General features: G+C 41.9%; 2 protein-coding genes across 20 annotated transcripts in view; both read right to left on the reverse strand.

Moving 5' to 3' along the window:
• Nucleotides 1–2,741: 2,741 nt before the first annotated feature.
• Nucleotides 2,742–5,201, reverse strand: chrm3b (cholinergic receptor, muscarinic 3b). The gene is made up of 3 exons (XM_058620999.1): nucleotides 4,736–5,201; nucleotides 4,308–4,603; nucleotides 2,742–4,230 (listed from the first exon to the last, which is right to left on the reverse strand). Exons 1-3 carry the CDS (start codon nucleotides 4,880–4,882, stop codon nucleotides 3,054–3,056), a joined length of 1,620 nt encoding a protein of 539 aa, XP_058476982.1. The 5' UTR covers nucleotides 4,883–5,201; the 3' UTR covers nucleotides 2,742–3,053.
• A 2,569-nt stretch (nucleotides 5,202–7,770) lies between these two features.
• Nucleotides 7,771–20,776, reverse strand: part of ryr2a (ryanodine receptor 2a (cardiac)) — a 78,796-nt gene continuing 65,790 nt past the window's right edge. For all 19 annotated transcript variants that reach the window (XM_058620974.1, XM_058620967.1, XM_058620964.1 and 16 more), the window contains 20 exons: nucleotides 20,358–20,512; nucleotides 20,046–20,261; nucleotides 19,694–19,966; nucleotides 19,070–19,276; nucleotides 18,683–18,988; nucleotides 18,506–18,576; nucleotides 18,272–18,422; nucleotides 18,092–18,178; nucleotides 17,201–17,473; nucleotides 16,986–17,116; nucleotides 16,552–16,594; nucleotides 16,169–16,302; nucleotides 15,685–15,745; nucleotides 15,467–15,613; nucleotides 14,936–15,070; nucleotides 13,219–13,375; nucleotides 12,670–12,734; nucleotides 12,478–12,578; nucleotides 12,220–12,271; nucleotides 7,771–11,570 (listed from right to left, as the gene is read on the reverse strand). In XM_058620974.1, the coding sequence (XP_058476957.1) occupies nucleotides 11,475–11,570; nucleotides 12,220–12,271; nucleotides 12,478–12,578; nucleotides 12,670–12,734; nucleotides 13,219–13,375; nucleotides 14,936–15,070; nucleotides 15,467–15,613; nucleotides 15,685–15,745; nucleotides 16,169–16,302; nucleotides 16,552–16,594; nucleotides 16,986–17,116; nucleotides 17,201–17,473; nucleotides 18,092–18,178; nucleotides 18,272–18,422; nucleotides 18,506–18,576; nucleotides 18,683–18,988; nucleotides 19,070–19,276; nucleotides 19,694–19,966; nucleotides 20,046–20,261; nucleotides 20,358–20,512 (2,861 nt within the window). In that variant the 3' untranslated portion in view covers nucleotides 7,771–11,474. The remainder of the gene's footprint in view (nucleotides 11,571–12,219; nucleotides 12,272–12,477; nucleotides 12,579–12,669; nucleotides 12,735–13,218; nucleotides 13,376–14,935; nucleotides 15,071–15,466; nucleotides 15,614–15,684; nucleotides 15,746–16,168; nucleotides 16,303–16,551; nucleotides 16,595–16,985; nucleotides 17,117–17,200; nucleotides 17,474–18,091; nucleotides 18,179–18,271; nucleotides 18,423–18,505; nucleotides 18,577–18,682; nucleotides 18,989–19,069; nucleotides 19,277–19,693; nucleotides 19,967–20,045; nucleotides 20,262–20,357; nucleotides 20,513–20,776) is intronic.

Here is a 20,776-nt window from a genome sequence, read left to right on the forward strand (position 1 = left end):
CAGGGGTGGAGTTGAACTTGCAACCATGAAGTCTTTCACATACAGGGTACCAGTCTTAACCATTGAGCCACTCCACCAGACAAAGCAGAGACATGTCATGAGACGTTAGAGGACTATTGGTGGACCAGGAACGTTGGTGGACTAGTTTATGGTTCATACAATGCAGTGCAAACCAGTTTAGTTGAGGTTAGCGTCGCTACACAACATGCTAACTTCAGGAGTAGATATAGATAGACAGATAACTGGACTAGCTTTAGTTCATTTTCAACCTAACTCCAGCTTACCCCTGAAGATACAATGACCCGGATGTCTCAGGGCCTTCACAGACAACATGCTACCTTGCTAACATTGGCTAACACTGTTTTAGTTTTCAAATCTTCAAGGTTTAACTCCTTATAATGACTTTAATTTTCACCTAAAACGTCTAAAAAAGGCCATACTCATATGACTGGAGCTCGATGTGCTGACACATTGGGGCCACAGCTTGAAGTCCTACTTAGTCCCATTCATAGCTTCATTGTTTCATATGGGTTCAATCCATATGTTCAAACTAACTAAAGCTCCTCCTCCTGAAGATACAATGACCTGGACGATTGAGAACCATCACAGACAACATGCTAGCCAATGTTGTAAAAGTTTCTCAGATCGTCAACCTTTAAAGGGGACATATTATACCCTATTTCCCCCATTCAAATAGTTCCCTGGTGTCCTAATGAACATGTCAGTGACATGCTTTGGTCAAAATACCATAAGGATGAAGCATCATAGCAGTTCAATAACCCTGCTAAACCCGCCCCTTTCAGAACGCTCGGTTTTGTGCGTGGTCCCTTTACATGCAAATGAGACACAGGCAAACACACACCCACTTCTTCCAGGGGGTTTCTAATTTGTCCTCTTTACAGCGCTCACTCGCTCAGCTCCTGTTCCCTCTGCTCCATTCGTCTCCCCCTCCCTCCACTAGTTCTCTGACAATATCAACATGGCAGCGTGCTCGGAAAACAGCGAGAGTGCCGTCACAGGAAGAGACGTCCTACATAAGGATCGAGCCGAACAGTGCCGATCAGCGGTGCTGCACTCTCTGTGCAGCGGTGCTGCACTCTCTGTGAAAATCCGTTAAAAAGACATAGGGACAGCACCGCGGGGCGTGGCAAGCACGAGCTGCCTAAACTGCTGCTGTATGTGACTGTATCAGACTGAGTCTGTGCTCCGGTCATGGAGGACGTACTGAGCAAATATTTTTAATTAGGACATGTCGAAATGGTCAGTTATGAGCTCTATGTGACCTTTTCTTAACAATGTGTGTGTTTGTACGTCGGTGAAATACGTTCGCTGACTAAATACGCCGACCGCTGGCCGCAGTCTGATGTGAAGTGGTGCGAACACACAAACACACGTTTGCTGACTTTATCCGGCACATTAGCTTCATATATAAAATCCTCTGAGGCTGGAAGTTTGTGTAAAACACTGTGCTCCAACTGTGCAGCCACCAACAGCACACTTGTCCCCTCCGCGTTGACATAATACCGCTCTGCCTCCCTCGCCTGCACTCTCGCAGGGACAAGGTGGAGCTAAGGTGTAGCTCTCGAGGTAAACTCACTGGTGGGCGGTAACATTGGCGGTGAAATGCGCATGCTGCCGCAGCAGGGAATTCAACATCGAGTGTTATATCGCCTATACTTACACTAAGGGGGACCACGAAAACATGACTGAGTATTCTTTTTCCACACTTTGGCAACTGGTAGGGCCTCCAGAGTCCCAAATATAAGTATTGAAATGGTTAAAAAGTTGATTTTGCATAATATGTCCCCTTTAAGTCAGAGAAAAAAGAAAACATGCAGTTCACTTTGCAACCACTTGATGGCGACATTGCACTGTTAATCTGGTGACCACAATCCAGAGCAACAACAATGAAACTAAATCCCATATTATTATATTTATGCATTTTAATGTATTTATTAATTTAGTTTACAGTAAAAATAAAGATTTTATTTCTCGTCCGTTCATATAAACACGTGAAAATGTCTGCGACAGATCTGTGAACGTATCACAAACAGATACTTAAGACTTATTTAAATAATCGCTGACCTTGAACGCAACTGGCCCAGAATAAATCTTGTTTATATACAGTCCTGTTTGGTGGATTCTTTTCCCACAGAAAATAAAGACATGAATAATTACAGTTAGAAAACATTTTTGATCCATTTGGGAAAGTTTTGTTGCTCATTCAGAAGAAGAAAGTTTACTTGAAAGACTAATTTCTTGCAATATATCCACAATATGTTTCACTAAAACAAGTTGAACAAAACAACCTGCAAAATTACCATAAATATAAGTTAATTTTAATTTGGTGTACCTAATTAACTATATATATATAATAAGTGTATGACAAAGCAACATTTCAATTAAATTAACAATAAATACGATGATACTTTTAAAACACAAAAAGCTACAATGAGAACAAAATCTGTTCTAATTGAGCTGAGCTCGTCATCATCAGTATTCAAAATCAATGAAATGTGCGCTGTGTGCTTTTATTTTGACAATTCCACTAAACTCTTAATAACCTTAACAACAAATTCCACTTCCTTAAAACTGTCGTCCCATTTGATGCAGAATTTTAAATGAAAACTAATTGGGGTTGACACTCATAGGAGTGTCCAAAACAAAAATGGTTTGTCTTGTGCAATGAGTCAAATAGTCAGTTGTTATTGTTGATCGAGGTTTAAACTCTGACGACACAGAAATCTTCTCAAGGTGTAACTGTACGCTCAATTCTGACATTCTGTTTGGTACAGGATGTTCAGAACTTCAAATTTGTTGATCAAGAGATCTGTTTTTGAGTCGTACAATAACTGGAGGTTAGTGTTACAAGGTGAGACCAAACTTATCAGGGATCATCTTTTGGGGACCTTGAGTATCCACGACAAATTTGACAGACTCAAATTTAACTTGCAGCCACTCCAGATACAGTATCATGTACATACAATGAAGCCAACAGAAGTTTCTGAGAACACAGTTCCGTCCAACATTTCTTGTCTCCTACGAGATGTCCTCTACATTAGCTCCTTCTTTAGCTCCTTCTTCCGGAAAGCCACAGCCTTCTTCTCTTGAAAGTTGGGCTTGTTCTTCCTTTGATTCCAATGGCACAGCAGGATATCTCGGAAGGTTGTTCGGAAGGTCTTGTTACAGAGGGCGTAGCACATGGGGTTGACGGTGCTGTTCACGTAGCACAGCCAGTAGCCCAGCGCCCACAGGGTCTCAGGGATGCAGTCCTGACAGAACGTGTTGACCAACACCATGATGTTATACGGCAGCCATGTCGTGATAAAGGCAAACAGAATAGCGCTCAGCGTCCGCGCCGCTTTCTTCTCGTTTGCCTTTCTTTCGTTCTTGCGTTTATTGATTTCTGTCCGAGCCTTCAAGGCAAAGCGTTTGGCAATGGCGGCGTCTTTCATGGTGATCGGAGCAGGGGATTGGTCAGAAGATGGTGATGCGGAGGCAGCGTTTGGTTGTGATTTATTTTGACTTCTGATGGAAGACGATGTCTGTTCATCCTGGTTCCCCTTCACCTTCCCTGATTTCTTCTGGCTTTCTTGACAAACACACTCATTGTCATTAAAACTAGCGCAGCCGTTACACTCAGTCTCGCTCACCGTAGTTGTGTTGGTGTTGTCCGACCTCGCGGATGCACGGTGACCTGGCAGCAGCGATGAAAACTGAAAGCAAAGCGTTCCACACTTCCCTTTGAATCCAGTCGTGTTGCAGTGGTTGTCCTTGTTCTTGTTCTCTGAAGTCGTTGACTCGTAGCTGCTGGAACTTTGCAAGCTCATCTGGCGCAGTATGGCCAATGACTTCTTGGACGAAGCTTCTCCTGTCTCCTGATTCTTAGCCCGGCTTGGGCTGTTTCCTGACCCAGATCCTTTGAGACCTTGCACATCTTTAGCTCGCTTCTCTGTCTCTTGATAGATCTTCCAGAACAGGATTGCCATGATAGTTACTGGCAAGTAGAAAGCAGCGATCGCGGTGCAGAATGTAATGATGGGCTCAGACAAGAACTGGATGTAGCACTCGTTAGGTTGCACTGTCCGCTCACCTACTATGTACTGCCAGAACAGGATAGCTGGGGCCCACAGGATGAATGAGCTGGACCAGGCTAATCCAATCATGATCATGGCCCGCTTGGTGGTACGTTTGGCCCGGTAGGTCAAAGGTCTGGTCACAGAGAAATACCTAAAAAGACCCAAACATATGAAGTAAGTGTTTGGTACCAGTTACACAGTGAGTGGTCCGGCGTCTCATCCTGTCACCTGTCAAAGCTGATGACGAGCAGGTTCATGACGGAGGCATTACTCGCCACGTAGTCGACTGTGAGCCACAGATCACAGACCACCGGCCCCAGAGTCCACTGGTCCAGGATGATGTAGGTGGTGTAAAGGTTCATGGACAGAGTTCCGATGGTCAGGTCAGCGAATGCCAAGCTCAGGAGGTAGTAGTTGTTCACCGTCTTCAGAGCCTTGTTGACCTTGAACGACACCAACACGAGGATGTTTCCAACGACGGTGACAAGGGACAGGGACCCAGTGAGGAAGACGATTATGATGATCTGGAGAAGAAGAAGGACCAAAGAGGGCAGTGGTCATGGTGTGATATTAGCATAATATCCTTCAGTTGTTTAGATAATTGAAATATTTGAACCCTTTGAAACTGACTGTGCTGTATTATAAGTGGTCGTCACCTGCCACATGGCGTGTCCTCCCAACACGTCCATGTCTTCACCTGGAACAGTCAACGTCCTGTTTCCTGGAGAATCGCTAAAGTTTCCTCCTGGTCTCCAGATGTGACTGATGTTTTTCTGCCACTCAGCAGCACTGTGGGATGACATGGTGAAGTCCTGGACAGAAGTACCTGAATATATCAATAAGATGATGGTACTTTGATCCAAATGATCTCCACAGACTTTTGAATTTATACAGAACTTTCTTGACTTAATTAACAGTTTTTCCTTAAACCTTTAGTCATTTTTAATCACTATTTGTCATATTTATCAGTTTATTTTGGTTCCTTTCCTCCTTTCATATCCTTCTAAATTTTTTCCAATGCTTTAATTTGTTGTTCAACCCCTGGCTCCTCTGGTTCCTGGACAAAACACTTGCTCCAGACAGTTGTGCAGCAGCGAGTTAACGGGTGAGTGAACAGGTGAATGATAAAACTGTGGCGTAAAGCAGCTTTGAATGGTCATGAACACCAGAAAAGCGCTATATAAATACAAACCATCAACCATTTATTGATTGGAAAGATTCCGAAGTGTCAGCCACCACCTACAAGTGGGCCCTTTGCAAAATTAGGGAAAATGACTAAATTCTAAATTTAAATTCCGAATTCTGTGAGGTTTGCGACGCTCTGATACAGATGACGTTATTGTTGGTTCCAGCACCTATGGCCGCCGCAGACATATTGTGTCTCATGTTGTGGACGAGATCAGAGCTGGAGCTCAGGTTCATGACGACCGACCAACATCTGGAAGAAAAGCCAAAAAATAAAATGAACATGTGTAAAATTCATTCTTTCATATTTTGACTCTTTTCACTTTTTCACTTACAAATCGTGTCAAATCGGAGCAAAGTTTTCTGCTGCTGCACGTACACGTCATGTACTGTCATGTTTTTAAATGATTCATTAAATTAACTCACTGCTCGGCTGACTCTGGCATCGATTAGCACAGCCTGTAAAGATTTAGACTCTGTACTAAAACAGGCTGAACTAATTAAAACCAGAACCATCACATCTTCACTCTGAGGTTCAACGCTGAAGAACAGAAAAGTGTTATTTATCTTCAGTCTTCATTCAATCAACATTTAAACTGGGATTAAACAGGAAGTTTCTTAATCATGAACATAAAGACGGAATTACAGTTAAATATGAGCCGTGACATTTGTTCTTTTTGGTTAGTTTTATATCTGATTAACAAGTTGAGTCTGAACAAAAGATATTTTAGCTTTAATTAGTTTTCATTTTGGGAGAAAAATTTAAATATTAAAGTTCGCAAAATCCAATTTTCCTTAACATTTCAACTTTTAACTATCAACTCTTAATGGGCAAAATTTAGTTTAATTCTTTATTCTCTCTTGTTTTATTCTTGAAATCCTGGATAAATTTTTCAAATAATAATCGACCGTATATGGTCCTAAAAGTCGTCCGTATAAAAAAACAACCCATAATGAGATTATGGTTATTAAATGAAATGCAAACAGAGAAGCTGCTTCAGTGAAAACAGAACTTAAAAAAACCAAATAAAGAAAAATACACAATTAAAAGTTGAGTTCAGTTTAGTTTAGCTGTTTTTTAAATTCTCACCTTTATACAGATATTGTTTTTTAAAAAAGTCCAAATAAGGAAAGTGACAATTTTTTTCATGTATATTCAGTTTCTGCAAACAATGAAAGTGAAAGAATATGAACTGAATTTATATTTATAACATGTTTATTTATATGTTGCAGCTGCACGAGAGACGTTTTACAGTATTTTACTGATTTATGTGAACAAAAACAAAACAAAAAACCTCAGTTCAGTTGAAGCTCTGAGTTTTTAACACTACAAACTCGTCATTATTCACTAAGAATTAAAGAAAAGTGACTTTCAGTGAATTTAAGTTTCTGTTTGTGATGAAATAAACGTACTCACAGGTTTTTCTCTGACGCTGAATCTGATGTTGACGTTGATGTGAGGTTCAGATCTGCTGCAGGTTTGTTTCTCTCTCACAGTCTGACTCTGACTTTAAGCTCCGCCTTCAAACACTCACTCATTCATAACGCTGTGAAAAAAATAATCCCTCTGGTCTGTGGAGTGAAAACCAAATCAAAATAATAAAAAAAAAACTCTTTACTTGTTATTTTACTTGATGTTTATTTAAAATAATTCATTTGATCACATGACGGAATAACTGATGTACATTAAAATAAGAGCGGAGTTCGCAAACAATGACTGGAGAGTTTACGAATCAAATGACGATCAAATTTAATTTAAAAATCAATTCAAAATTGTTTAGCCAAAACAAAAAAATCGTAGCAGGTGAATTTTTTCCATTTCATGTTGGGATTGAACACTTTTATCGCAATAAAGCAGTTTAAAGCACGTACAGTAAGTTGTTTGTTTTAAATTATTGTTATAAATAAACTTAAAAATTTCATGTGATGGATTTAAAAATGCTAGCTAATCAAGCTAGCATTATCTAACTAGTTATTATGTTTTTATGATTTGTAAAATATGAGTGTTTTTTATCTTCTTGACTGAATTTAAAAATGCTCGCTAATACAAATACATGCCCTAGTGCCACAAGGGGGGGCTGCATCTTCATAGTTATTTTGACCTCAGGATAAATTACCCTGTATTCAAACGGTGTTGTTTACCGTGTTAGTGTTAGCGATAAAAAATATGAACTGATTAATTCCAGCAGTTCAATATCAAATAAGTTTGTAGTCACATTAGAGGATCCTGTTCTCCATGTCTGTGTTTGTTTTTTGCTTGATAACTCACTGTAAGTAGCTAAGTATGTAGACAAGCTAGCTAGCACGTTTTTACAATATAAGATTCTCGGTTTACACTTTAGCTAGCTTACGTTAGCGTGCCAGCACTTCTTCTCTATTGGAAATTTGGACAAAATCATAATTTTGAGGCTTTGTTTTGCAAATGGAAAGACTATGTTCTTTTCCGATGTTTCTACGATGTGTGTGTATGTAAAGGTGACACAGCAAAGAAACGTTCTCTTTTTCACAATTTAATAAAGTTTTTATTTCAAAATCATGCAAATCCATTCATTTCTCACAGACTCCGCCCCCTGCTTTTTTTTACATTCTCATCTCAGAAGTAGCATCGACTGACTGCGTGACTAACAGAACATGCCCCTCCCCCCACGTGGTAAATATGGAAAATATTGATTTTATTTATTTGTACATGAGCAGAAAACAACGCAGTGACGTTTCCATTATCGCAATGTTAAAAAAAACATCGGCATGACATCGGCATCGTAATGAGGCAATGCTATTTACATTAGTGACACACGCTAACGTCTGGTGTCGTTACGTATGTTCTCACCTAACGTTAAAGGTGCATTTAGCTCAAAACAAATTTACGTGAAAACATATTTTCACTGAATTTGTTTAACTGACAAAACACACGGTTTTACACAAAGTTAACGCAATGGTGCAGTTGTTGAAATATGTGAACTCATGAACACAATTAGCTTTAGCTTTAGCCTCAGGAGAGTCATCACCATTGCTGGTTATGTCAGATTTCGCACCTCATTCCCTTAACTCAAATTTTAAGACTCAAAAACGTTAAAATACAATAAACGTAGAAATTAGATATGAAGTACGCAAACTGCACCTTTAAGATTAAGTGACGAACAAACTCAAATGTAATTCCTTAACGTTAAAGTTCAAAATGTTCTATATTTTAAGTATTTAATGAAATAAATACATTTTATTTTCAATGTTTTGTTTTTGTTGATTTTAAAACAAAATATTGTACCCTTTTTTTAAATGATTATTATTATGGGATGCAGCAAAATTAATCTGAGGAGCCACAAAGTTTTCCCAACAACAGCGAAAAACACAACATCGCGGAAATCTGAATTCATATGAAAACGGTCGCGCCGTAAACAGTGAATGTGTGAAGTTGTGTTGATTTTAGATTTTATTTTATTTGTTTATTATATTTTAATTTAATTTCATTAAACCCGCGTAAATAAACATGCAGTGGCATCTTTTTTTATATAAGTTTTCATACAAAAAAGAGAAACTATTGCATCAGATTATTGAACAGAAAACATCTGAACAAACACACACACACACTCACTCACTCCCACACGCACGCACGCACACACACACACACTTCCTGTAACTGAGAAAAAACTTTGTTAAAACAAGAAAAAAAAACTACGTAAACTAGCGTCCAGTAATAATTATTCTTTAAATAGATTAAATTATTTAGTTGTTTTTTTTCTCCGTATTATCAACATTTGTTCATTTGTGCATTAATCCCGACTTGGATCGTACCCAGTCCGAGCTTTCTTTAAAGGTCCAATACGCAATATTTTTGAGGATTTTTTTGTCGGGGAAAAAAAATAAAGATGGTAAGTTCAAAAGGGGGTATCGTTTACCACTTTGATTTAAACTTGTCACAAGTAAAAACAAGACGGCTGGAAGTCGTACGAAGAATCCAGCTCAAGGCGGCTCTCTGGATTTCTGCAATAAAGAGCTCTGCGAGCCGGTGTCATAGCTAGCCCTTCTTTTGCATGAACTGGACGTTATTTTAAAATGATGAACACGTAAAAATGGCACAATTGCTTACCTGCATTAACAGTCACAATATTTTTTGTTTGGGTCTTGACATGCTAGCTCAAAGGCGTGGGTCCTAACTTTTTTTTTCATATTGGACCTTTAATTAAGGGGAAAAAAACTTTCGTCTTTAATCTTAGTTCTCTCGTGCCTGCGTGGTTTGATGTTCTGACAGTTAACGAGCTAACAGAAAACTTGCATTCTGAAGCAGACGATGAGGTTTCCGATCCTCAGCGTCGACTCTTAACTGCTGCGTCCTCGCACCAAGCTAACTGGGACAAAGTTCATCATAAAAATGGCGCCATGTAAGCATCGTAAAACGACGAACACTGGTTAACGAACTTATTATGCATCGCATCGGTGATCCCGCAAAGATAGAAGTTCTTGTCATTAGCTTCAGTCACCAGACAGCATCTGGCGCAATCTTCCAGCGTCCAATGTTGTGTCAAAAATGTCGGACAAATTAAATTAAGATGCGATTATTTCAACATACATTTTGCGTCGTTTGGAATACATGAGTGAAAATGTTACGTTTGTGAAAATGGCAAAGTCTGGACTAAATATGGGTCGGGAGAATCTTCCAGCGCCCTGATGTCGGACAAATTTACCTTTGCCGTATGTGCGGATAGAGGGCGGGGCATAAAAATTGCTATTCACTTCTGAAAGACGTCTTGACTCCTTGATTCATGCAATCGAACACAGCTAGCATTAACACTAGCCGCAAGAGTGGAGTAGCCGGGTTGTTTACGATCTGGCTTGTCCAGTCGTGCTAAATATACGACGCAAAAAAAAGGTTTATTACGTTATTATGTATGTTGTTTATTATTATTACACGACTGTTGGATCACATTGACTTTGATTTAGCTACGACTGAATATGTGTGTGTGTGTGTTTACCGAACCTACCGATCGCATCGCACTCGATTTAACAAACGTAACAGTAGTAATATTTATACTTTATTATTTCACCGCTCACTACATTCAGACGGCGGCCATTTTCCCTCTGCCATGGGGTGGAAAAGCCGCGATCAATAGAATAACGTCATTTTCCTCGAGTGTTATGTTCAACTGAAGCTATAGCTAGCGTTCCTGGCTCCGGCTCCTCCGACGTCATGCATAGCTCATTCTTGTCTTATTAAGGCACTGTTTCCTCCTCCACCCGTTTTCCTTCATCTTTCACCCGTTCATCTGTCGTCCTCCTTCGATGCTAAGCTAACGATCGCGCACAAATATTCCGGGTTTTTTTGCTGCTTTGGTATTGCTTTTTTTGTTTTTTGTGTGTTTTTGTCATGTGACTGACAAACGTACCGAGTTAGCCCTAGTTACGTAGCATTTGTGAAAGATAAAAAGTCCCACCCACGATATTAGCGTGCTACGCTACGATGGAACTGGACTTTGCTAGGACGTTAATCGTGGATTAAACCACTTTGTTTCAGGGGGAGATTTAATCCTTTATTCATTTGATCTTTAAAAACAACAGATAACGAAGGATTTCAGGTCACTCTCAGCTCGTTGGCAACTAAAATGTGTTGCTAACAAACAATCGTGGAGCTCAGATTGTGAGTGTGCATCGATTCAACTCTTGAGGCTGCGTTTCCGGTTTGATTATTATGTCGCAGAACCGTTGAATCAAGACGTCGCGTCTTCGTCTCAGTCCACGACCTTCATGTTCTCTTCAGGGTCAGATTTGTCGCAGAGCCGTCCACGCATCCGCTGCCTGAACCCACATGCAAACGTGCATTTTACACATTAAAAGTCCTAAAATGTCCTCCGCCTAACGTCCCTGTGTGTCCTTCAGGGAAGTGTCCTTGCTTCGTCGTGAATCCGCTCTCCTCCTTTGTCCGTTTTTTGTTTTTATTTTGCTTGATACTGTGAAAGAAGATAAAGCAAAGAAGTCAGAATCTATTGTACAGAATACTATCTGCGATTTTTCTCTGTACAACGTCTTAGAAGCATTCCGAACAAAGTGTGCTGGACGTGTTGGGGGACAGAGGCTGGACGGTCTGGATGAAGACGAGCTGGGATGAAGGCTGTTGAACCTGTTGTTTGGTAGAACAGGGAGTTTTATGAGGAAATGTTTGAGTGGGAAGCAGCAGGAAGGCGGAGTGACTCAGAAATCTGCTGCTCCACCAACGACAGATCAGTTGAGCTGATCCTCGTACTGTTTCCGGAAACAGTCGCCGGCGGGGAAGAATTCCCAGCAACGTTCCTGGTACATCTTCCATACGTAAGACTCCTGTAGAGACAGAGAGAAGAATCTGTTTGAATCGTCTGCTTCATACTTGATTTATATGCAGACGACACAAAACTTTAGATCTAAAGATCTTTGCACACCGAAAATAAGTGAAAAAACATGCACGGACATAAATTTCCGCTTACTTTTTGAACTATATTTGAATGATAAAGAGATTTTCTTTATCATTTTGATATGCGATTGACGCAGTGATGTAGTTTAAACAGAAGTCACGTAGCATTTATTTTCACCATCAGCCAAAGCATTGTTGCGTTTCCATCTCTGTGATGAAATGTCTGCAGAGGAGAAGCCGTCGTCCTGTGAAACCACCACAAGACGACGGCTTCTCCTCTGCAGACGTTTCCACAAGAGATAAAGTCGTCGCTGGCGAGAATGACGTGACGTCATTCGGAGAATCTCGGCACTGATTGGACGTCGTTCCCATCGCGTCACAAAATGATCCCGGGGCGCGACAGACGCAACTGGCGTGGAACGACACGGCAAATCTCGTCCGGTGTAAACACAGCATAAGAGTTCAGAAAAAAAGGTGGAAAAAAACACATTTTCTCTCACTTTTTTAATGATATTTGAATATTTTTTTAAAGCTAAAACATTTAATTTGGAGTTCTGACAAACTCAAGAGCTTTGTTACCTGTCCTGTGTGCTCTGTTTCATCTTTGTTGATGAGATACATCACAAAGAATCTGAAAAACACACAAAAGACAATAAACATGAACATACATGTACATAAAGACTTAATGTTAGAGAAAAATCACATTTAAACACCACATTTTTGATGTAGCTTTATGGCGTGTATCAGAGAAGAGTAAAGAGGATTCCCGAGGTTTTAATCAGCGTTGATTATTAACAAACAGCAGCAGGAACAAGCAGGTAAACAGTGTGTACTCACAGGTAATTAGCTAAATTGTGCTCCTGTAGCGTGTGCGTCTCAAAGCCGTGTGGGACCGTGTCGAAGTAATCGTTCCCGATTCCACAGATGAAACATTTGGTCTAAAGAAAAACCACACCCATACATTTACAGACAATACACACGTTTACGTTGAATCTTTCTCTATAAAAGTGTGTGTGAGTGTGTTTTCACCTCCATGTCCTCTTTCACTTGTTCCTGTTGATCTCTCAGTTCTCCAAACGCATCGATGATCAAGCCTACGATCGAGAAAAGCAACAATCGACTGTTTGTCCAAGTTTTAGATTCATTTATAGAGCAAAACTAAATAAAACACTGAAAATAAGTTCAAGTAACTCGAAAGAAAAGTTAAAGGGAAAAAAATCAACTGGATCCAAAAGAACTTTCCGGATCTGCATGGAACTTAACCTGTTTATCGATGTTGCTTGTATTTAAATTCCTGCCAAATAATCCCTAATCTAGATCACATCTGGATGAAACTCAGTCTGTTGGTAGAGAGTGTGATTCTGCACACACGTACCAAATACAGAGAAAAATTGCGATATTTTGACAGTTTTGCCCATTGTAAGAGAATGGGATTTTTTTGAAGATTTGGTCACATTTTGTGACGTCATCGTTGGGTCAATTCTCACCAAAATTGAATGGCAACATTCTTGGGTGATCACGCACCCATCACCAAAATACAGACTGATCAGATAAATGGCCGTGCATGTGGACGCTCACCCTGGATGATGGCCAGCAGGATGACGATGACAAAGAAGAAGAAGGTGATGTCAAAGATGATGCGGTAGATCTCATACTCGTCGCCCGCCGGGTCTTCGATCTGGTCGCCGATGCCTCCGCCAGCTCTGACGCCGACGTACATGTGGAACATGTAGCACTGTGTGGGGACAGGAAGTGACATCAACAGTGAGTTCAAAAATAAATACATAAATGCTTTTGTTCTGCGTCTGAAAATCTACTTATAATTCCGACAGATATCGTCATGTATCCCTATATGATTGTCAATGAATATATCGATGATCGCATAATCGTGATATTATTGGTAATAGAAATTGGTGATTCACATCCTTACTTTATGCTTTTTATTGACTGTATTTTCGGCAGAATTTCCAGACGGCAGTGAGGTAGAACCACGCAGTTTAATCGACAGGCCTCGTTGTATCTTGATATTTTTGGTATCATATCATGATTCCCACACACACACGGACCTATGAACGAGGTTCCTCACTGTTGCTGCTGCTGCTGCTGTTACTGAGCCACACCTCTGGTCCCTTAAAAGGAAACAGGAGAGCTCTTGTGGAATGTTATGGACGGCTGAATACAGAGGATTAGAGAGAGAGAGCGAGAGAGATAGAGTGTGTCCTGAAATTTCCGGTTGACAGAATGCCGCCCTCCTCCTCCTCCTCCTCCTCTGCTCTATCCATCATGGAGACCTTATATAGTATTTCTGTCTTTCTTTCTCTCAGCAGCAGCAGAATGATGTGACATATAAAGGATCAGTTATTGGTACACTCATCAGTCATATAAGACTCACTACTGTGACGTGCTGACCCTCCTAACGCTCATCAGATCATTTGTAGTTTCTGTCCACTCTGCGCCTCTGACACAGAACACGTTAAAACCTGCTGCTGACTGTCATGTAACTGAAGGACTAAAAAAAGCAGCGGACTCAGCTGGAGCGTGGTCAAAAGCCTGAGGGTGAAAACACTGTCGGTCTAAAAGCTCTGACCCACGACTTTGGCTCCATAAATGGAGCTGGACCCTGTGATGACGGTTTATTATGAGACAGAAGAGCAGAGAACCACAGCGACGACAGGAAATCACTGTAAAACTGACCTTATTATAATGAAACATGACAAATATTTTCAGATTTAACCTCTGTACGACTAAAATAAGTCACAATGCTCTGATGCGGAGACTTTTAGACACTAGACGCTCACTCTCCCTGCACCAAACCCCATAGATAAAATCAGTGATTTTAACACCACAGCACACAGGAGGTGTTGATCCACTGCTGCCTCCATTACTATGTTCTAATTTGATATTTTGTCATTTCGGCTTTTGAGAATCTTCATTCAGATTGACCTCAGTGACACAAAGTGACCACACGAGGCAGCAGTAGACCAGCAGTGAGCCTCCCGTGAGCTAAAATCGATGATTTTGTCTATGGGGTTTGGTGTGGGAGAGTGAGTGGTTTACACCTCAGGTTCATTGTTGGAAAAGTCTGTCTCACAGTGAGATAAAGATGTGAACATGTTCTCTAGATATCATAGACTTAAACTGATGTAGATTTTATAACGTTTTTATTTAAAATCAGTGTTTTTTTTCTCTCATTTCTCAGTTTTAGTGAAAAGGGGAACTTCTAAATTCACACCGGCTTTAAAACAAACAAACAAACACACACCATCTGCGTCTGCGAGGCCCTCGCATCACTCACCGTCAGCATGTCGTCACACTTCATGTCGGGCAGTTCTCCGTCTTCGCTCTTGTTGTAGAACTTCCTGAAGAAGTTGAAGGCCACGACCGTGTAGAGGTAAACGACCACGGCTAACAGGCCGACGGTCAACACCAGCTGCAGATGCAACAACACAACCTCAGACCTACAGACCAACCTTTTTCTGCCTCCACTGACAAACATGCTATTTGTTGACCTTTGACATTGTGCCACACAAACGTAAACAGTTCGTCTTTGAGTTCAAACGAATTCTCCTGAGACGTTCTGAAGAACAAAGACCAAAGATAATGAAGGGACATGAGAAACATGAGGTCACTGTGACCTTGCCCTTTGACTTTCAGCTACCAAATTCTACTCATCTCATGTTTGAGTCCAAGTGAACGTTTTTACCCAATTTGAGGAAATTCCCTCTCTGCGTTGTTGAGATTATAACATTGAGACAAACGCACTGACGTTTCTGGCCACAGTTGGCACCGGCGCTGTCGTCACATGTGTGTGTGTGTAGATTGTCACCTGTTTGCCGTTGTGCGTGACGGACGACAGGATGGTTCTGAGCGTCTTGAAGCCCATGGCGATGTCGAGCAGATGAGCAGCAAAGAAGAAGTTGTTGTAGTGGCCGAGGATGGACATGGTCATGTACCAGGCTAGATACAGGAAGGACTGCAACACAAGAAAACACATTCACATTAAAATCATGGATGTTTGAACAAAAACACCAAAAAATAACATACATTATCTGTGAAGACGACGCCCAGTTTCCAGATCTGGTATTTGACGTCGATGGAGTTCAAACTGTGGATAAAAGAGAGTTCATAACTAATTAATCTGTAGATTCTTTTCTTTGTTTGGTAGATAAAATGTCCCAACATGTTGATCAGTGTTTGCTAACTTGAGTATGTAGACTTCCCACACCAAACCCCAGAGAGAAAATCAGTGATTTTTGCTCTTGGGACACAGGAGCTGCTGGTCTACTGCTGCCTCGTGTGGTCACTTTGTGTCACTGAGTTCATTCTAAATATTTCAAATGCTGAATTCACTAAAATAAGACATTTGAAGTTAGTGATGGAGGCAGCAGTGGATCAACAACTGCTGTGTGCAGTCATGTTAAAATCATTGATTTTTGATTGATTGAGTGGTTTCCTGTTGGAAAAGTCTGTCTCACAGTGAGATAAAGACGTGGACATCACACACACACACACACACACACACACTCACACAGCAGCCAGTGAGCTGTCTCTCCTGGGTTTTCTCTTCTTGTGAGCGTCACTGAAGTCCAGCGCGGCCTTGTCCATCCCCAGCAGCTCGCTGATGCGGTCGTGTCCGTAGAACTCGCCATATTTGTCCATGACCTGAGGAGAAGCAGAACTTTAAACTCTGAGTGAGAGGAAATGATCATTCCTTTCCTTATTTCTTTTTACTCATCTCTTCAAGAACATTAAAGCGCTCTGAACCTGAATCTACATACTCTCTCATATAATAAAAGAATATTATATGAATCTCCAGCTGCTCTGAGATTAAAATATAAATAAATCAAAGGATGAACTCAGTGACTGATGTGATTTATTTATGATGTGAAGCACCGACACAGTCACACTCACCTTCCTCTTCACAAACTTGTCCCAGTAGTTGTTTGGGAAAGATCTAAAAGTGATAGAAAAAAACATGATTTTTTTTTAAAGATTTTCCTTCGCCGACGTCATTAAATCCTGACCTTTCACCTCAGAGAGCGTCTCTCTTCATCTAAGAGGCTTCTTCAGTGTCAGAACTGGTTAAATAATCACCATAAAACTCATTTGTATGTAAATGTGCAGAATCTGTGGCCGAGGAACCAAATTTAGGGGAGTCTCTTTGCTACTTGAGTAAAAATAGTTAGAAATGTTGTCGTATTCACAAATTTATTCGTATTCGTAAATTGGGTCGAGATCGTTCATCATCTGTTAAAAGGATGCTAACTCATTTCTCTGTGACAGCTAATGAGTTTGCAGATTGAGACGCGGGTACGTCAGATAAACAACATCACACATGAACTCACTGTGTGTTGATGACCAGTCTGTCCCACTGTCCTTTGATGTCGTCCTCAGACGGTTGTTCTGTGATGTAAAGACCGTCAAACTCCAGCTTCCTGGCCACTTCCTTCTCCCGCTTAAAGATCACCAGAGGCACCTGCATCACACACATACACACACACAGATGATACACACCGTACACAGCGCCCTCTGGTGGAGAATCGACCTCAGTTCCTCATACCTTCAGACAGTAGTATCCGATGATACAGAAGAAGGAGATGACCGTGTGCAGGATGGCCAGGATTCGTAACATGGGCTCCATGTACCCGCTGCTCTCCTCCAGGACAAACCTGACAGTCACGGGTTTGTGCGTCTCCCCCGTCTCCTCCACCACCTCCTTCTTCGCCTCCACCACATCTGCTCCTCCCAGTGGACTCCACTGAACACTGCTGCCGGGCTGGCTGCCGGTGAACGCTGTGTCTCTGTCCTCAACCACAGAGGAGGACGTGGACACCTGAGCAAAGGGACGAATGTTTAAAAAGTTAAAAAAAGAAGGGGGAGGCACAGAGTCTTGACGTTTGTTGTTATAACTACGAGACGTCATTTCACTTCCTCATGCCAAGTTCGCCAATGTTTTACGACAGATGTAGATTGACTACTGGAAAGGAAACTTGGCTTGGAAAGCGGAGGGTTGCTGGTTCCAGTCCCTGCCAGTTCAGGAGCTGGGATACCCGAGAGCTGAGCAAGGTGCCCAATCCCCATTGCTCATTGTGCATTGGACACTTAAAATTACGAAGGAGGGGCCACATTCACACATGCTTTCCAAACTCGTACTCAGAGTATGCTAGTGAAAAGCCAAAGTCAGGGGCTCTTATTCTGAAAGCCAGGCTGATAGGAAGATGGTGGCATTGATGGCAAGTATGAAGAAAACAAAGTCCGGTCGGCTGTTACATCCAAGGAGCCTAAAGCAAAATGCAAATAAACGCTAACATATTATCACTTTATTTGAAAATCTAAGCAGAGAATTCCTTCTCTTTAAGCTCCATGTTAGGTTCATAAAAAGCAGCTTTGAAAAAATTAACCAATCCAAAAGACTGTGAACTGCAATCTCTCTGCTTTTACGTATAATTACCTTATAGAATAAGAGGATGAAGTTGATTGCAAACGCAACAAACAGGGCCAACATCCTCATGTTGTAGAAGTTCCTGGCAAAGTAGTTCTGCAGAGACAAGAGCGAGAATCAGCAAAGAAACTTAGCAAACTAAATGCGTCTGGAAGCTTAGGTTAGTATCAGTGAGGACGTTTCATGTACCAGCAGTTTCCTCTGGTAGGCAATGATCTTCTTGAAGAACGCAGACTCCTGCAGATCTGGCTCGTCAGACTTTGACTTGTGAAGTCTCCTCACTTTTGGCTTCACTTTCTCGCTCTTTGGTTGTTTCTCTGGTTCCTCCTCGTGTTCCGCCCTGAAATCACAGTGGATTCATGACATTCATTTGTACTTCAAACGTCCTCATGACTCTACAGAAAAAACATGACGTGTACATACGCTGATGTTTTCTCGGGGTCACATTCGGGCTCTGGTACCGATTCCTTCTCCTCGGAGGAAGATCCTTTTGACTGGAACAGAAAAACAACATCAGACAAACCTGTTTCACCCTATGCCCTAGGATTTGGTTGAAATTGGTAATTAGCAAACAGTAGCTTTAAAAGGAGTTGCTCTTACCTGATGCCTGTGTCTGAGCTCAGGTGGCGGCGCTGTGGGTGTAGTTGGCGAGGTAACGGGGGAGTTGAGCAGTTCGGTCAGACTAGCGTTGGGGTTGTGGGGTGTGATCTTGTACTGGCCTCCCTCTCTTCTTAAGTCCAGGCCAAAGATGTCCGACAGTAGATCCGTCTCGCTGGTGTTGACGGCCAGATCGGCCAGGTCCTCTTTCGCCGAGCTGCGGTCAGACGGTCTCTTCTCCCTGTCCTCCCCTTCCCCTCGCACCTCGTCCTGGGTGGGGTCAGGCATGTTGGCGAGCAGCTCTGACACCTGTGGACCAACACAGTTCAGGTGTCTAGAAACACCTTTTTTAAAAAACGGTTTCATATTTGAAGGACCATGAATAAAAACCTTGATGGTCTTGGCGCCCTCTACCAGATTTCCGCCCATGAAGGTGTTGTAGAAGATTCGGCAGAATCCTCGGGCCACGCTGAAGGCCACATGGAGGAATCCCAGTAACACAGACCAGTATACGGACACCAGTGTGGTAACCATGTCCTTCACCGTCATATTCTTTATCTTCTTCATCTGCTTCTTCAGGCTCTTCATGGACAGCACCTGAAAAAACATCGTATCAGTAAGTCCATGAATCCAACATTTGTCTCAAATTTGAGAGGGTTCTCTCTACTCTTAAGGTTTTGTGATATTCTTACACGCTCATCTTTGAGTCCAAGTGAACATTCAATTGTACCAAATTTGAAGGTTATTGAGATCGAACGTGTTGTAAGGCAGCACTGGCCCAGATCTTTGACCTTCCACCACCAAATTTTGACGCCAAGTGAATGTTTGTACTAAATTCCCTGAAGAGGTTCCTGAGATATCATGTTCACAAGAACCAGACATACCGACAACCATTGAACATTATCTTGTTTGTTTTACCCTTTAAAACTAACTATTTCTGAAGTACTTCTTGACAAATCCACATTATCCATCCATCCAGGAGTTTTCCAGCATCTCCACGATGTGACCTCTCACCTTTATCAGCATCATGACGTTGTAGCGCAGAGCTAACAGAGCCATGCACACAGTGGTGACAGAGAAAAAGCCCAGGTCAGGATTCTCCTCGTCCAGTTTCTCCCGCTCGCTCTCCTCTTTCACCGCCGAGCGCTCGCCTGCGTCGGACATCTGCGCGGCCAGCTGCATTTCAAAGATGGTGTCCTCGCAGAAGTTCACAAACAGCTCCATCTTCTCCTTCTCCCCTCCCTCATTCACCACGTCAAAGATGAACTGACGCTTGGATTCTTTGACCTGTGGTAGAAGGTGGAAAATTGAAAAGGGAGTGGGGCAGACGTCACATTCAGGGACTTGTACCATGAACTGTCTTTACCTGAGGTTTCTCCCACTGCGTCCTACTGGACTCACTGATCTCAAAGTAAACCCGCTCAATGCGTTTGGCGCTGCCCATGATCTCAATCCGGCCCAGGTAGGGTTGGAAGTAGTTGAGGACACTCTCTGCCAGCTCCAAGAACGTCTGCAGACGAGTGTCATGAGGCATGTGCTCCGACAGGTTGGTCAGCAGAACCGCCACGTTAAAGCCAATATCCTGCCACCATTAAAATTCAAGATAAGACTCTGTCCTCATTTATAACCTTGGATTTTTAGTCCAAAAATAACTGCTTGGAGGCTAAGAATCGTTTACCTTAGCGGGTTCATGAAAGCGCTCCACAAATTCTTCATAGTCCACTAATTCATTCTCATCGGTCTCAGCACAGGAGAGCAGGAACTCGGTCTCTGACTGGGTGTAGTGTTTGTGGCTCTCCATGGCTTTGTGGAAGTCCCTCTTTGAGATGACACCTGTTGAAGGATTCGTACATCATCAAGGATTTATTATCACTTTTCCCCCAAAAACGCAAGGGTTCCAAAATGCCAAGGTTAGGGTTAGTGTGGATAACAATACAAAACTTTTGTGGATTCCCCTAAACTTCTCCCATTTGTACTGACCCAAAGACTACAACCCCATCAACAAGGGACCAGGCTAACCCTTCCAACAACACTGATGAAACCTGGATCTGTTCGGAAGATCCTTCTACAATAACAATGACCAATGATTTCAAGAGG

The sequence above is a fragment of the Solea solea genome, chromosome 21, assembly GCF_958295425.1.
Source record: "Solea solea chromosome 21, fSolSol10.1, whole genome shotgun sequence".
Lineage (NCBI taxonomy): Eukaryota > Metazoa > Chordata > Actinopteri > Pleuronectiformes > Soleidae > Solea > Solea solea.

Excerpts from the sequence above, each read along its gene's own strand:
- chrm3b (XM_058620999.1), bottom strand. The coding sequence starts at position 4,882 with ATGTCATCCCACAGTGCTGCTGAGTGGCAGAAAAACATCAGTCACATC. Across the intron at positions 4,604-4,735 it reads GAGGACACGCCATGTGGCAG|ATCATCATAATCGTCTTCCT; the intron begins GTGACGACCACT and ends CTTCTTCTCCAG. Across the intron at positions 4,231-4,307 it reads CTCGTCATCAGCTTTGACAG|GTATTTCTCTGTGACCAGAC; the intron begins GTGACAGGATGA and ends GGGTCTTTTTAG.